Raw genomic sequence first — 17611 nt, 5'->3', positions numbered from 1 at the left:
CCAATAAATTAAACTTACAAAATCTTTTATAGTAATAGTTATAACACCTTATTCCAGATAATATCTTGGTTACACTTACACCTTATTCTATCTAATCAGTAATCAATCATAGTTATTACAACATTTTCAGTCCTCAATTCGTCTCCTATTCAATGCATCCTCAAACCGACTACACGAATCCGACCTCATCTCCGTACTCATATCATTCTCAGGCGCAGGATAATAATCCTCCCTCAACTGCACATCTCTCAAACTCTGAATCCTCAAAAGAAACATCAAAAAATGCTCATGAGCTGTTCCATGAATAAACAATTTCCGCAACATGACACATTCTTGAAGCAACCCAGCAGCCGGCAAAGACAAACTCCTCTGGTTAACATCCCGATCTTGTGGTGGCCAGTAGTCAAGCTCCTCCAGATTCACTGCCCCGATCCCATACAAATAAAACCGTTCCCATAAACTCAAATCCATCTGCCCCGATGGTGCTGTGTGTGCATACCCGATCGTTTCACCGCAATCCAATTGCATTTTTGATAAATTTGGGAACATACAAAGGGATTGTAATCCAAATTCTCGTTGTGATGGTTTGGAGAAATGCCTGCAGTCGCCTTCCACTTTGATGTAAATCTCGTTTAAATTCGGACAATCTTCTAGACCCGATGATAGAAATGGAGTCAGAAGTTCCCCCACCGAGAACCACAGAGATAGATGTTCCAGTTTTGACCATGTTTCGTTCATTGAATCGCTTGACTTTGAATCATTCAGATCGAAATCGAATTTGCGCTTTTTTCTGTTGTTATTCCCCAATTCGTCATGGATATTGGATTCCGTAACACAGTCGATATGAAGCTTTCGGATACGATCCTGGATTGGTTCTAACGATTTCAATGATGAAACTGCGCCTAAATTCTTACAACACGAGATCTTGACATCGATTAAGGTTCGATTCAGCAACGAGACGAAAGTTCGCATTCCTCTTACTGTAATGTTCTTGCATCCTTGAACCTCGAATTTCACCAGATTCGAACAGCCTCTAGCGATTGCGATCAACCCCATATCTGTCAAATCGGCTACGTTTCGAATCGATAATGATTCTATACGTTGACACAATGCGATTCCATCTAGTTTTGACTCAATCGGCATTGAAATCCCATGAAAGTTTCCGAGCTTTAGAGATCTTAACTTAGGACACTTGGAGTTCAAAATCTCGAAAGCAGGGCCACTGTCTCTGATGTTATTGGAAATATCGAAGGTGAGCTCTTCCAGCAATGGAAGTCCGGAGAACATTTCGATCAAGGTTGCAACTGTGATACTCGCATCTTCTTGAGTGAAACCTTGTGTGTCTGGATCAGCTCTAGCGTTTAACAAAGCTGAAGGATCCGCGAGATGAAGAAGTGATAGCTTCGGGCAGTTGATTGAGATCGCAAGTAGTGTTTCGTCTCCGACGAATCCAATGTATCTAGGATCAAACATACAAGCTATTAAAAATTTCTTCAAATTAGGACAAGCTTTAGAGATTTCTTCAACTTCTTGAGCTTTGAATCCTTCAGTAAACGACGGATTAAGAAGATTGAGAAACGTAAGCTTCGCCGCGGTTTGAGGGTGAGCTTTTAGGGCTGGAGGAATATCGTCAGTCCAGCAATAGAAACATGAGAGATCCAGAGAGTTGATATCTCTACAGTTCTCGAAAACCGGAAGTATATCAGCGCCGGGAGGTAGTTGCGGTGGTCGTTGGTGCCAACGGACAAGCTTGATCTGAGAAAGTGACGGCCATTGAGGAGCTAAAAGCTCAAGAGCGGAGGGGTTTCGTGAGTAGATGATGAGTGATTTAACGTTGGGGAAGGACTGCCGGAGAAGCTGAGCGAAAAGGGCGGGATAAGAGGCGGCGGTGGAGGAGAGGAGAGGATGGCCCCATGGAGAAAGGAGGGAGAGGTCAAGGTGAGTGACAGATCGGAAACAGGAAGGTAGCATGAAGAGGTCGCGAGCGTTGCCGCGGAGGGTGAGGAAGGTGCGGGTTGATCGTTCTAATAGGAGCCATTTCCGAGAGACTAAGGAAGCGGCGTTGCGGGCACGGACGTCGGAGACGGCGGCGATTATGTTGGAGAGGATGACGTCCGGGAGGTCGTTGATGGTGGTGGTGGAGAAGGAAACAGCCATTGTTAGGTACTGCTTTTTGTGCCCATCATTCTTTGCTATAGATATCAACTGAGGCTGAAAGGGGATAGGGATGAGGCGTATTTTTCTACCAAATCCTATTCAATTTGTCTTTATTCAATCGATAAATATTTCGCTTGATTAACCATTTTTATAAACTATTATTTTTATTACATAAAATTTTCATTTAATTCTATTAAATTTTCTATCTACAAATATCATTTCAATATAAATGTTTCTTTAAATATCATTTCGATTGATACTAGAGTTTTTGTTTAAATAAATTAGATATTTATAATAATATTTTAATTTAAACCATAAAACTTAAAAGGGTTATTCACATAAAAATACAATGAAATTTTTCGTTTGGTTTTAAAAGGTACTTTTTTGTGTGTATGCCATTAAAATAAAAATTTACCTGTCAAAAATGATGCTAAAGTCTATTTATTCCATCTAGTCTGGGTTTCAGAGGTTACCTACATTTCATATGGATTTATTTTTAATTTATAAAAATATAAAATTAAAAAATAATCCATGTTGGCATTTAGGTATGCAACTTTCATCATCCTCACCGACTCAAAACACATCTCCATCTTCTTCGAATCGAAGATCGATAACACTAGTAGTGGACATGTGGCGCCGTTTCTTCCGTCCAGAAATCCACCGTTCCAATCGACTTCTCTGAGGCCACTCTTGGCCGAAACTTGGCTCGCTGACTAGTTCAAATCGGTGTTTCAGTGTCTCTGATGTCTTCTCTATTCCCAAAGCCTTCAACCTCACTTTGCTTGACCTTACAGTTCCAATCAACATGAGTCGCTAGTTGCAAAAAAAGACATGGTGATTCAAGCATGTCTTGAGGTGAAGTTCATAACGTACCGATTAATCAACACCTGTAGAAATAGGCACTCGACACTGACCAATTAATCCGTTGACTTTAAACCTAGATGGGGAAGAAATCGAGAGCAAATCAGAACAAAATCCCTCCACACCCATTGACGGAGAATGGCGATTCAACAATATTAAACCTGGAGAATGGATTTTGATCAAAATCAAACCTAGAACGAAGATGGAAAACAACGATTCAACAAAAATTGATTTGGCAAAACGAAACGAAACGTACTTGTAGAACAACTCATTGTATGTAAGCCTTTCCCCATCATCGATCAATGTTGACAGACACACCTCTCTACCTCCTAACAATCTGTATATGAAAAACGGCAGAAAAAAGAACTCCTATGTATCAAAGTTCCAGAATAAGTTTACCATTATAAACCCCAATTGATCACTGCAAGAAGATGTATTCATCTACTATAACGACCCAATTTTCAAAAGATAATTTTCGTTTTTAATTACCAAATTGCTTTCCACAAACCATGAAATCCCACAAACAATTGTTTTTAAATTTCATATCAATTACAATCTTATTTCAAAACATCAGAGTGTCCCATAAAAATGTCTGAGAGAGAGTGCACGCAACGCCATCAAGCATTGCCCTTGCCCTTAGGCTCGGATGTACCTGAAACAAATCCACAAACTGTAAGCTAATGCTTAGTGAGTTCCCTAAAGCATACCCCACACACAATCCACAATCCACATATCATATTAGCTATAAAAGCTACATGTATCACATAAGCCATGCATACAATCATATAAGGATGTCATGGGCTCCCCCGCATGGTCTTATACCAAAGTGCCATGGGCTCCCCCCATGGTCTTTAACTGACAAGCCATGGGCTCCCCCACATGGTCTTTCATTCGACTGCCATGGGCTCCCCCATGGTCTTTAACTATCAAGCCATTGCCTCCCCTACAAGGTCTTATCCAAGTGCCATGGGCTCCCCCATTGTCTTCCCTGTAAGTATCATATAATCACTAGCATACCACTTAGCATATAGCTAACTATCATACCACATATCTCTACTACAGCTAGTGTACCACATATCACAAAATGGGTCAGCCTTGGTGTCTTAGACCCATTGGTATGGTGAAGAGACTCACCTCTCGAATGTTGAACTGATAAGCTAAGATTGGACAAATCCCACACACTGCTCCAACTCAACTGCCTATAATCATCATGTGATTAACTTGTCATAATCCCGAAATACCATAATATCCTCAAAGTCAACCATGGTCAAAGTCAAGGTCAACAGTCCATGTTGACCTCAACTCGCCGAGTGCATCCAGCAACTTGTCGAGTTCCTCCCGAGTCCATTCCACTGAATCCTGAGTCAACTCGTCGAGTCACCTAAGTGACCCATCGAGTTCATCCAATGTCCAGAAAACCAAAAGTTCATTCAGACCAACACTCTAATCCTTCGCTACACTCATTCGGAAACTCAAAAACGGGTAAACCCTACCCCGACTCGTCGATTCGACTAATGGAATCGATGAGTTCCTTCAGTCCTTTCCAATGGGATCTAAGGTCCCAAACTTCAGATCCAACCTCCCCTAGTGCAGATACAACGTAAAGCTTGCAACTTTACGTGCATGCAAGGCCTCCCAAGGCTATAACATCCAAACTAAGCTTCCTACAAGGTTTTAGTGCATGGAAAGGGCCTAAGCTAGATAAAGTGAACAAATTTATGTCATTGAGGACCTAGAGATGTCCAGATCTGGAACCATATCCTTGTGATAAGTCCAAATCCGAGTATGACCCTATTTTGCACCAAAAGTGACCATATTCTTCCATAAAATGAGTTATAAGAAAATAGAGATCAAGTTAGCAACTGTTTACCTCTAAATGGATGCTAACAATAAGTAGATGCCAGATCCAAAGCCTTATCCTCTCTTCAATCTCCTCAACCTTCAAGTTTCCTTCTCAAAAGCACAAGTTCCACTCTCTAAGGCTCACACACACTCACGGAAGCACCAAGATGCGGCTAGGGTTTCTTTCTGGACTGTAATAACGATGAAGGAGGCTATAAATGAGCCATAAGTTCTTAAATAGGGTACAAACCCATAAAAATTAGGGTTTCTCTTTACATCGCCTACTCGTCGAGTCGGGGCCTTCCGAATCGTCGAGTAGGATTTAAAACTCGCGTCCTCATAATGATCTCTACTTGATGAGTTGGAGCTCCCTAACTTGCCGAGTCCATGCATAAAACCCTAAAAATTAGATAAATTAAATAATACTTGGGACATGTGTTACATCTACTAGCAACTAAAATACACACCTACCTATAACTAAAACAAACACACACATTTAGTTGTAACTAAACGAAACACACAAACATCGATATATTTGAAGGTGTATGAACACGATGAAACTTTGATTCCTTTTCCAGTGGAGGAGAAATCATGGTGGTCTTCAAAGAACAGTGGGCGGTCGCCAAAAAGGATGACCGTGCGTTGGGGTTTCTAGGCTAGAGACGTAAATGGTGGTAATCAATTTTCTTAGGGAGGATTTTGTTTTGATTTTGTGAGAGAGAAATAGATATGTTATTTCTCTGTTAGAACGAAATCACCTACGAAGAAGATGAAAAAAGGTTGTACTAATCTAAAGAGGGTTTTATTAGGTTCAGGTGAGGGTGAGGTTTTGGAACAGGGGTGTACACGTTGGATCGATGTGGTATAACATATGCCATGTCATTTAAGGTCTGATTGAATTTATATGTTAATAGGGAACATGAGGTTACCTTCCCTTTATTAATAGGTCATTTTTTAGTTTATACTAAGGGTGAGCATGGTGCGGTTTGGTACGGATAAACTGAACCGCAAACCACATGGTGTGGTTTTTGCATTTTAAAAACCGTTGGGTGCGGTTTATTAATGGCTTGGTTTTCCGGTTTTTAAATGCGGTTTCGGTTTGTATCGGTTCGGTGTTGGTTTTAAACCAAGTAAAGCATAAAGTGCGATTTTTAATATTCACTGGGATGGTTTTATTTTGAACAGTGAAAATTTTTGACGTTCATTTAATTTTGGGTTGTTCCCGTTGAATATTTTGACACTTGTTTGATTTTAATTTTTTGTACATTGATTAATTTTCACCCCAAACTCATTTTTTCTATTCCATTTGTACCTACTACCACATATGGTTACAAAAACACAAAGTCACAAAATTATATAATTTTATGACTTATGAGAAATTAAAGATAGATTCTCACATACATTATACATACTCATATGTATATGTATTAAAGTTTAATCGCTAAACCTAAGTACTGTCAAATTCAACGTATAATAGATATTAGTCTTTTAAATAATATGCATATAATATAAATTAGTGATTTATTGTTTATACGCCTTCGGTGCGGTTCGATTTTGGTGAACCGGTTTCTAGATAAAAACCGCACTGCACCAATAACTTCGGTTTTTGTGAAAAAAAATCCGCACCCTCGATTTTTGCATCGGCTTCGGTTTTTAGTTGCGGTTTGTTGCGGTTTTGTCAGTTTTTAATTTCCCTGTTCGGTTTTTACTCACCCCTAGTTTATACCTTTAGACGAAACAAAAATTAGCTTGAGGACCTTTTAAAACCAAACACAAAACCTTCTTGGGTCTTTATGATAATAACCCAAACTTAAATGATGAAAATTACACCAATCGTGTCTCTCGTATGTATGTCAAAACACACATTTACTTCGTATTTTCAAAAACTAACTCAGACCGTCCCTGAGTTTATTATTTCTTGCACACTTAGTCCCTCCATACATAAAAAGTCCATTTTATCCTTATTTGCCTTTTGAGTTATTTTCTATTTAATTATTTATTGATTTGTTTATTATAAAAAATAAATAAATACCCTTACAACCCTTTCTCTTCTCTATTCCTCTTTCAAGAACCTCCCAAAAACCACCATCCTTCACCAGTGGGAACCACCATCCACCGCCACTAGAAACCACCATCCATTGCCATTGGAAACCACCTCTTCTCTCCATCTCTCTCTCTCTCTCTCTCTCTCTCTTTCTCTCTCTCTCTCCCCCTCACCTTTCTTACTCTTCCTTATCCTGTCTCAAAACTCCGGTACCTTCGCCTATCACTGACAACACTTCCTGAACCACCACCGTTCGACTAACACCGAAAACCATTCACCGCCACCTAACAAAACGAAAACAAGGGTAAAAGGTTTAATTGTTAATGTTAATATGTTTAATTGTTGAGATTGTTGACTGCGATTATATCAAGGTGCAAATAGAGTTGATTAGGTTGATGTATTGTAAAGATTTAAGGAGGAACCAGATGAAGGATGATGTCCCTAGGGTTTTGGTATCTTAAAGGTAAAAGAAGTATTGGAACAAAACAGAGCTTATTGAGAAAAAAATAGTAAATTAAAATGTAACACCCATAAAATTTGAGCCAATTTAAACCTTTTAATTCATTTGAAACCATTCATTTATTACAATTTGTTTTCAACATAATTTATACATCAGAGTTCCCAGAAATCATAATCGTCAATCGAGGAAGTGTACGGTCACGCATTCGCCTACCTGCGGCCATCCGCTGAACCTGAAACAATAAACTGAAACTGTAAGCCCGAAAGCTTAGTGAGTTACCCCCAAAATACCAACCTCGAATAACCATAATCATATCATATCAACAAATACAGAACAACCATGCATCTCGAGTCTACAGTGTGACTGGTCCGCCCACACCGGGCCTTCAGTCCACCTGGTCCACTCTCTGAGTCTACAGTCTGACTGGACCGCCCGCATCGGGCCTTCAGTCTATCTGATCCATTCTACGAGCCTCGGCACGTCTGGACCGCCCTCTCGGGGCCTTCAGCCTTTTCCGGACCGCTCGCCGGGCCTTCGACCTGACTAGATTTGCCCGACCCGGGCCTTTAGTCTACCCGGTCCGCCCAGGGTGTCTTGGCCTACTACACACAGTAGGACCTGCCTCAACCCTTTCCCTAAACCAATAAACATGTGCATATATAACAATTAATCACATAACAATCTATAGGCAACAAACAGATCTAACAAATCATATAGCATAACAACATCCTATAACCAGGATACCGACCTAACCGGTAACTAACATAGCATCATCCTATATACCAGGATACCGACCTAAACCAAGTCACTAAACATAATACCGTCCTAACTACCAGGACGCAGATCTAACATATCAGTAACATATCATGCAAATACCCGGATGCAAATCCGATAAAGGGCCGGCCTTAGTGCCGTAGACCCTGTTGATATAGTGAGGATAACTCACCTTGCACTTACCGTGCTGGAGAGATAGAATCAAAACCCTTGATCACCGCCACGAACACCACCACCTATCACTCCAAAGAAACCACAACTATCAGAACCCAAATTACCAACTTACCCTTGGAAATCAACAGGTCAACTCTTGGTCAAAGTATCAGTCCGGGTCAAAGTCAACCTTCCTGGTTGATCCTACTCGCTGAGTCAACCTAATGACTCGCCGAGTTCATGAACTCAGAATCCCACCATTCACGACTCGACTCGCCGAGTCACCCAATGACTCGCCGAGTCCTTCAATCCGAGTCCTAGCCTGCCCAACTCACTGAGTCCACTCGACTCACTGATTCGCATCGTAACCAAATGGGTTAGGGTTTGCGATCCAACTCGTCGAGTCTAAGAACAGACTCGCCGAGTTCACTTAAGTCATCCTTATTTAGACGATTTTAGACCATTTCACTGCTTCCAACTCTTAGATCTGGACTCCTAGGGCTAGATTCACACGTAAAGTTTCCAACTTTACGTGCATGCAAAGCAATATAGGCTCAATACAAGCTAGAAGGAAGGTTTAAGACAAGGACACCCTCATACATGCCCAAGGGCTGATGCTTTATGCTTTCATGGATCAAAACCAACCTAGATCTGAAGTTGCAACCTCAGATCTAGTCTCTAAACCCGAAATGGATCTCAAACATGCTAAGAAGCCCCAAATCAACCCCCATGGATGAAGCTAGAAAGAAATAGCTTAAGGTAATGACCTCTTACCTTAGAGATGTGCCCAATATGATGTAGATCCCAGATCCACATGAATTCCTTGATGCTAGCCTCTTAATCCACAAGCTCATTTCACCAATTTCCTCTTCCAAGCTCAAATCTCCTCAACAATAGAGGCTCACACGAATCTAGGGTTTACTGGCACTCAAAGGAGAATAAGGAGGCTGAGGACATAAAGTCCTTTAAATAGGGTGCAAACCCTAAAGTTTAGGGTTTCTCTTCCCAGCATCTACTCGTCGAGTCCAGCCGCCGACTCGGCGAGTCGGGTCACTTATCACGTGCCCAACACCCGCTATGACTCGACGAGTTAAGGCTCCTACTCGCCGAGTCTACTCTTTATTTACACCAAGCACCCCTGAACTCTTGCTTCAGAATCTGGGATGTTACATAAAAATCAATTATAATTATCGAGGGATTGGAATTACAATTTTTTTAAATACAAGATCAATTATAATTAAATTAAAAATAAGACAATAAGGGGAATATAGTCATTGTATGTCTCGTAAATGATACGACATGCAAATTTAAATGAATGTGGGATGAAGCGTGCATGTTTTAAACAAACGAGGGACGATCTAGGTTAATTTTTGAAAATATGGAGTAAACGTGCCTTTTGGCACCTGCATGAAGGACGATTCGTGTAATTTACCCTTTAATAAAAGATTGTTATCATGTTTTTACGTTTTAATCATATCACTGCTTACTTACATGCCATATATGTGAATGTTTACGTATCTTATTAATTTGGAATAGATTACAATGACTTGTATATATATATATATATATATATATATATATATATATATATATATATATATATATATATATATATATATACCCTCGTAGTTCGAACAGTAGAAGGAAGGACGCTCAAACTAGATCTAAAAGTTTGAAACAAATGTTTTGAAAGACCCTTCGTAAAAATGTCGGCATATTGAAGTTCTGAGGGGCCATGTAAAACTTGTATGTGACCAATGTGAACTTTCTACCGAACAATGTAAATATCAATCTCGACGTGCTTGGTGCGCTGATGTTGGATTGGGTTATCCGAGAAGTAGACTGTGGAGACGTTATCACAATAAACGATGGTAGCTTTGCGAAGCGGGACATGTAGCTCGAGCAACAGATTGCATATCCAACTAACTTTGGCTATAGTGTTTGTAATGACTCAGTATTCGAATTCAACGCTGTATCGAGATATAGTATTCTAATGTTTTGAGGACCATGAGAGAATATTATCTCCCAAATAAACACAGTAGCCGGACGTGGATCGCTGTGAGTTGGGGCACCCTCCCTAGTCCGCATCGGAGAATCACACTGGCTAAGGGTGATTTGAATACCGCAGTGAAGTGTGCCTTGGAGGTAGCGAAGGATGCACTTTAGAGAATTAAAGTGAGGTTCGCGGGGGGCATGCATGAATAAGAAGACTCGTTGTATTGCGTATGAAATGTTTGGACGAGTGAAAGTTAAATATTATAGCGCACCGGTTGCCGTAGAGTGTATCGTCGGGTAAGAGGTTGCCGTCGGTCACACTGAACTTAGATGACGTGTCCACCAGTGTTGAAACAGGTTTGTATGTAGCCATAGATGCATGTTGTATTATGTCTCGGGTAAACTAAGATTGGTTAAGAAATAAACCGGATTTGTCCCGAGTAACTGAGATTCCCAGAAAATGATGCAATTATCCCAAATTGGTCATGGAAAACTCATATGATAACTTGGTAACAAGAGATCAAAGAACGGTAGGATCCGATGTGGTGAAGATGATGTCATCAACTTACAGTAGCAAATAAGTTGTGTGTTCCCCGTGACGATACACAAACAACGAGGTGTTGCATATGCTGCTCTTGAAGCCGTGGGCAAGGATGGAAGTGGAGAATCATGTGTTCCCACGCGAAGCCTGCTTGAGACCGTATAATGAATGTTTTAGGCGACGCACATGATTTGGGCGTGTAGGGTCAATGAATCCCGGAGGTTGGTGCATAAATACAATTTCATTTAAATCACCATGTAAAAACACGTTCTTGACATCTAGTTGTTTAATAGTCCATGATTTGGATGTTGCAAGAGATAAAACTGTGCAAACAGTAATCGGTTTTACAACTGGGCTAAATGTCTCGTAACAATCAACACCAACATTTTGTGATTTTCTATTTACCACGAGGCGAGCTTTATAGCGCTCGAGAGACCCGTCGATTTTAAACTTATGCCGAAATAACCGCATGCAATGAATGATCAGGTGGTTGACAGGTCATGGTACAAGTTCTCACATATCATTATCCCGTATTGCTTTATATTCATTATTCATGGCATGTTGCCAATTTGGATCTAGTAGGGCTTTAATATAGGATGTGGGTGTAGGTGAGATGTTCGTATGTTGGGTAACGTGAAGATTTAGACAGGTAATTGGTTTGTGTATGCCAGATTTGGAACAGGTAGTCATGGTGTGTGTGTGTGTGTGTGTTGGATGGTATTTGAGGTGGGCACGGTTGAGTGGTAGAAGGGAGAGGGGTGGTAGAATGGGGAGGGGTAGGTTAACCGTGAGTGAAGTGGACATGGTTTAGGATTAGGTTGGGTGTGTTTGCGGTTTGTGTATAATGAGGAGCTAGGATGATGGGAGACGGGTCGAGACTGGTTTCTAAAGGGGGCCGAGTAGGCACGGAGGGTAGTTGTTGGAATGGGAACACATTTTCGTCAAAGATGACATGGCGTGAGAGGTGAACTTTACCGGAGATTGGGTCATAACAACGATAGCCCCAAAAATTATTGGGGTATCCGAGGAAGATGCATCGGATTGAACGAGGGTGAACTTTATGAGGAGAGGTGGCCGAGAGGTTTGGATAGCAATCACAACCGAACACTCGGAGGTGGTCATAAGTTGGGTGAAAGAGATATAAGGCGAAGGTGGGGGTGAAAAAGTTTAGTTGTTTAGTGGGTAGGATGTTATGAAGATAAGTGGTTGTATGAAGGGCTTCAACCCAAAATGCAGGAGTAAGGTGTGCTTACATTAATAGTGCTCAACTTATGTCATTTAACCGACGGATCATGTGTTCGACTTTACCATTTTGTTGGGAAGTTTGGGGGTAAGAAAATCAGAAGCTAAGGCCATTGTTGTGAGCAAAGGTTTTAAAATCGGTGTTATCAAATTCACCCCACAAATCACACTGAAAACTTCTGATGGTTTTTTTGAATTGGGTTTTGATAAGAGTATGGAATTTGGCAATGGTGGGGAATGTTTCAGATTAAAAATTTAACGGGTAAACCCAAACATAGTTTGTAAATTTATCAATAAGCACAAGATAGTATTTGAAGCCTGATTTGCTCGGGATTGGGGAGGTCCATAGATCATAATGAAAAATATCAAACTATGAAAAAGTACACAAATGAGAATCTGAAAAAGGTAAACGTTTACTATTGGAAAGTTGAAAAGAGTGTCAAATATGAGAATGTTTGTCTTTACTAAATGAAATAAATCTACGACTAGAAAGTAAATCTAAAACTTGGTGGTCGGGATGTCCAAGTCCTGTATGTCACTTGTGAGAAGTGGCAAGGCACGCTGTAGAAGTGGTAGTGGAAATGGTGAATGGATATAAATCTTCAGTAGTATTATAACAGTAAAGGCGATTTCCAATCGAGAGGTCCTTCAAAGAAAAACCAGAAGGGTCAAATTCAACAAAAACATTATTATCACATGAAAATTTATGAACAAAGATAAGGTTTATAATGATGTTTGGTGCAAGGAGTGTGTTTTTGAGTTGGTAGGTGTGGATTGGTATAGAGTGTAGGATGTTACCAGATCCAAATGTAGGCAACGCATTGCCATTACCAACAAATATATGACCATTATGGGATGCCAATAAAGGGGAAGAAAAGTACCTGGATTTGAAGTAACGTGGGTGGTAGCATCCATATCCATGTACCGATTTGGATTTGGAGGCATAAGTTGCGTGTTATGCAAGGCCACCCCAATGTCATTAAAGTTTAGTGCATCATAGAGTGATCACGCGAATGAATTTGGTGTGTCGGACTGGACAATGTTGGTCGCCCATTGAGATTGCTGGTATGGAGAAAAGTTTGGTTGGGCACCCAAGGGGGGTGAAGGAAGCCACGATTGGGTGGGGTATGGACACGGTGGTGTACCACACCCACAGTGGTGGCAAGAAGTAGTTTTGATATCACCCCTACTCCATGTCCGATATTTCCATGACCTCAATTTTTGTCACCCCGACCCCTCCCACGACCACGGTTTTGGGAGGTGGAGTAGTTTGGATCATAGAATCGTGGAGCGGTGTTAGCCGGTGGTGATGACTGTAATGGAGATCTTTCACTGGACGTGGTATTGCTTTGTGGCGTAACAATGGCCGATTGAGTGGCTTGTTGACGGGTGGATTTTCATTATTTTATAACTCAATCATGCCTCGAGCATCATCCCATGAGAAAGAGACAAAGTTGATAATAGACGCGGTGGTATCATATTCCACGGGTAATCGCATACAAGCTGTAGGACTAGTCGTGCTTCATTAACTGGATATACGACATCTTCTAATTTACTTTACTTTTTGACAATATTCATCCATGGATGAACACACATCAAGTGTAAGGTTTTTGAATTCATGTTCAAGGGAAGCAATACGTGAGATTTTATTATTCTCGAATATGGATTGTATTTTAATCCATGCATCCCTAGCAGTAAGATCATTGTCTAGAACCCGACCTAAAAGATCATCAGAGAGTGTGCCATAAATCCATAGGAGAACAATGGAATTGATCTAAACCCATGACATGTACGTAGGTTCTGTTAAATCGGGAGGAGGCGTGTCATCAATGTGGTTTAAAACTTTGTACCCCTTTGCATGTAGTTTGAATAATTTAACCCAAGAAGAATACCTAACTTTCACGCCATCAAGAACACATACCTTATCTTGAATGTTCGTTACAATATACACGAGATGAAGAGGATGACCTTTATCGGAACCTACTACATCTATCATCTTTGTTTTGCATAGAGAATAATGGAGAGTGGCAGATGGCAGAGATGAGGAAGCTATGGTGGTGATCGACTAGCGTGGGTGTGGGTGTTGATCGCAATCGACAATTTTAGAGGGGTAGGGTTAGGAGTCGATCGTAATCGACTCTGATACCATGAATGTTTATATATATCATTAATTTGGAATATATTACAATGAGTTGTATATATACTATAGATAAGTAGAGAACACCCCTGAACATATCTATTAATACAAGACCATACACAACACAACACAACACACACACACACACACACACACATATATATATATATATATATAGATATTGATATGATATTGGACCTCCTGGTAGTCTTTGAGGGCGTGAAGGGAGGCTCTCCGATGGAAGTCTGCAATCACAACAGGTAAATAAGCCGTCAGTCGGTCTCCGGGAGGAGGTCCCGGGAGAGTGCTCCGACGGTCAAGTCAGTCTCCGATGGAGGAAAAAGTATAAGTGAAGCGTGAGGATATTAGAGAGTTAAGGTTTTCGATCCCTTTACCGTTGAAGGAGTTAGGCCTTTTATAGTGTGGATCTGGGCACAGATCCCGCTCGTAGGGACAAGAATGTCAGACCCCGATCGGGACAAGGGCACTGATTGGTAGATCGTACCTTTGTCCCTTGACAGAGTAGTGATTGGCTTAACTGTAGTAGTGGAATATATTACAATGAGTTGTATATATACTATAGATAAGTAGAGAACACCCCTGAACATATCTATTAATACAAGACCATACACAACACAACACAACACACACACACACACACACACACACACACATATATATATATATATATATATAGATATTGATATGATATTGGACCTCCTGGTAGTCTTTGAGGGCGTGAAGGGAGGCTCTCCGATGGAAGTCTGCAATCACAACAGGTAAATAAGCCGTCAGTCGGTCTCCGGGAGGAGGTCCCGGGAGAGTGCTCCGACGGTCAAGTCAGTCTCCGATGGAGGAAAAAGTATAAGTGAAGCGTGAGGATATTAGAGAGTTAAGGTTTTCGATCCCTTTACCGTTGAAGGAGTTAGGCCTTTTATAGTGTGGATCTGGGCACAGATCCCGCTCGTAGGGACAAGAATGTCAGACCCCGATCGGGACAAGGGCACTGATTGGTAGATCGTACCTTTGTCCCTTGACAGAGTAGTGATTGACTTAACTGTAGTAGTGGTGCGTGCACCTGTATTTGAGTTAGCAGGTGATGGTTTGTATCCAGCTGGCTTTCATACGCATGTTGCAGGCCGAATTTCGTTCATCGAGGGTTGACACAATCCAGGATGGAGGGAGTGTTGGCTAGCAGGGAAGGAAGTCAATCTTGTCCATGCGACTCATCCATTTGTTATTTTTAGCATGCCTTAGGGTACGCTATCAAGTCTCCCTTGTCTTACCCGTAGCAACGTAGGCGTGCTTAGTTGCAATGGATGGGACTAGCGCTAGGTGACGTGTCCCACTATGCTTGGTTGCTGTCTTTTCAGCTACATGTTGCAGCGGTTTCCAACTGTGACATCAGTTGTCATCATTAGGGTTTTCGGTTTTCCCGCTCCTCTATATTGGATAAGTATGTCTTTTAGCCGGAGGATGGGGTAAATTGTCCTAGTCAACATGTTAGCTTTATTAATCCGCTGTAGGTTAAAGTTCCTATTTACGTGAAGCATTTCGATGCTGGGTATCGACTTTCGACATCTGACTTCTTCTGAGAGGTTTTCCTTCATCAAAAGGTTCACATTAATCCGTTAGTTTGCAGTAGTGTGGACAAGGGGGTAACTTTTGAGATGCTCTGTCAGGCTAATGGGATTAACCCTAAAATCTGGGTTTTTTTGACATTTTTTTCATTTCACTGCTGCTTCTTCTGGCGAGAGCTATACTTTCACTATTCGAAAACATAGTCATGTCTTGGTAACCGAGCAAAAGAATTCACCCAATAATTGGGCAAGTCGGTATTATTGGGTCAATGTTGATCGTGTGGCTCATATAGAGCATCCTTCAACATCCATTTATGATCAGTCTTTTACCTTGTACTCAGATAAGGAACATGATGACGTGCCTAGGGAAGCACAGTAGAAGCACGAGCCGGGCCTAGCCCAGCAGGCTTAGCGTTCGCTGGCGCCCCTGGGAGCGGAATGCACAGGCGAGAGGCTCGCGCCCGCTAAGGGACGCTCCCAGCTCCGAGACAAAAGACACGGTTAGGAGACAAGCAGAAGGATCAAGCCATTACCGTCAGAGCCAATAAGAGCGCCCTAACGGTTGAAGGCGCACGACCCTCCAATCAGCGCCCCTGATATTGTCTCCCCAAAAAGCGATCTCGTTTGGTATGAATCAGGCAAGGGAGCTAGGTATAAAAGGATACGCTCTCAGACCTACGAGCTAAGCTCTCTGGACTCTCTAAGAGCGCACACCCAAAGATCCTAAACACTCTCTAACTTGACCGTCGGAGCATTCTTCCGGGAGCTCCTCCCGGAAAGCGGCTGACGAACTTCTTTATTTGTGATCTTGCAGAGGCAGCCGAGAATCCAAGTGAACAATATCAACCAAGCCAAGTCAAGGTCGCATCATTTGGCGCCATCCGTTTGTGAGATTAAGAACACAAACTAAAAGCACAAAAGTGAAAAGTGAATAGCGTCCAACGGTAGTGAGGGATAACAGGCTAGTCCCATACGTCCCATGGCAGCGTTGGACGAAACACCGCCGTCTACAGTGGTCAGCAGTGTAACGCCCGCAGATCCGGGCTAGTTAATTTAGAGGCAATAGGGGTCAAAAATGACTTTTCGGCAAAAGATTATTTAGAATAAATAATCTTAACCAAGTTTTAGAATATGTCACAAGGTTTCCGTACATATAAAGAACGCCGAAATCCGAGTTATAACGAAGAAGTTATGACCCGTCGAAGTTTCGCGACGGAACCGACACAATACCGGGAAGTGTAAATAGTGAATTTATGATAGAGCGAGTTTTAGCCTTAGCGATCTAAACAAAAATCATAGAGTATGTTAAATTAAGAACATCGATAAAAAGAACGCCCAAATCTGACTTCGTATGAGGAAGTTATGATTTTTCGAAGTTTCGGATTAGCAGTGTACAACCCGAAATTCGAATGTTAGATCGAGTGGTTTTTAGACGAAACGACCTAAAAAAGAATCGAATATCTCATTAAGGGTAGCGTAACGAGAAAAAGATGGGCGAAAACGGACGTCGGATGAAGAAGTTATGAGAATTTAATGGACCAATCCTGTCCCGGCCTGTTAATAATATAACTTTTAAAATAAATTCAAAATTAGCCGACGGAGTCTAAACGAAAGTTGTAGAGTACGTTCCCATATTCGCGTGGATATAAAGAACGTCAAAAACGGAGCTCGTATGCGAGAGTTATGATTTTTAGAAGTCGGAGTAGAAAATCACGAATCTGGTGCGAAGTTGATGACGCGGCAGCATCTGGACCGTCGCTTGCTGATCACGCCTCGCTTCGGATTTGCGACACGTTGCCCTTCGCTACGCCCCGCCTCCGAGGCC

The 17611-nt window shown here is 41.5% G+C and overlaps 1 protein-coding gene across 1 annotated transcript; it reads right to left on the bottom strand.

Moving 5' to 3' along the window:
* Window positions 1-4: 4 nt before the first annotated feature.
* LOC111889314 (F-box/LRR-repeat MAX2 homolog A) lies at window positions 5-2258 on the bottom strand. Its single transcript, XM_023885450.3, has one exon. It carries the CDS (start codon window positions 2155-2157, stop codon window positions 127-129), a length of 2031 nt encoding a protein of 676 aa, XP_023741218.2. The 5' UTR covers window positions 2158-2258; the 3' UTR covers window positions 5-126.
* Between the last annotated feature and the right edge of the window lie 15353 nt (window positions 2259-17611).

Source organism: Lactuca sativa, chromosome 8, assembly GCF_002870075.4.
Source record: "Lactuca sativa cultivar Salinas chromosome 8, Lsat_Salinas_v11, whole genome shotgun sequence".
NCBI classification, from domain to species: Eukaryota; Viridiplantae; Streptophyta; class Magnoliopsida; order Asterales; family Asteraceae; genus Lactuca; species Lactuca sativa.
This window is presented reverse-complemented; position numbering and strand designations above follow the sequence as displayed.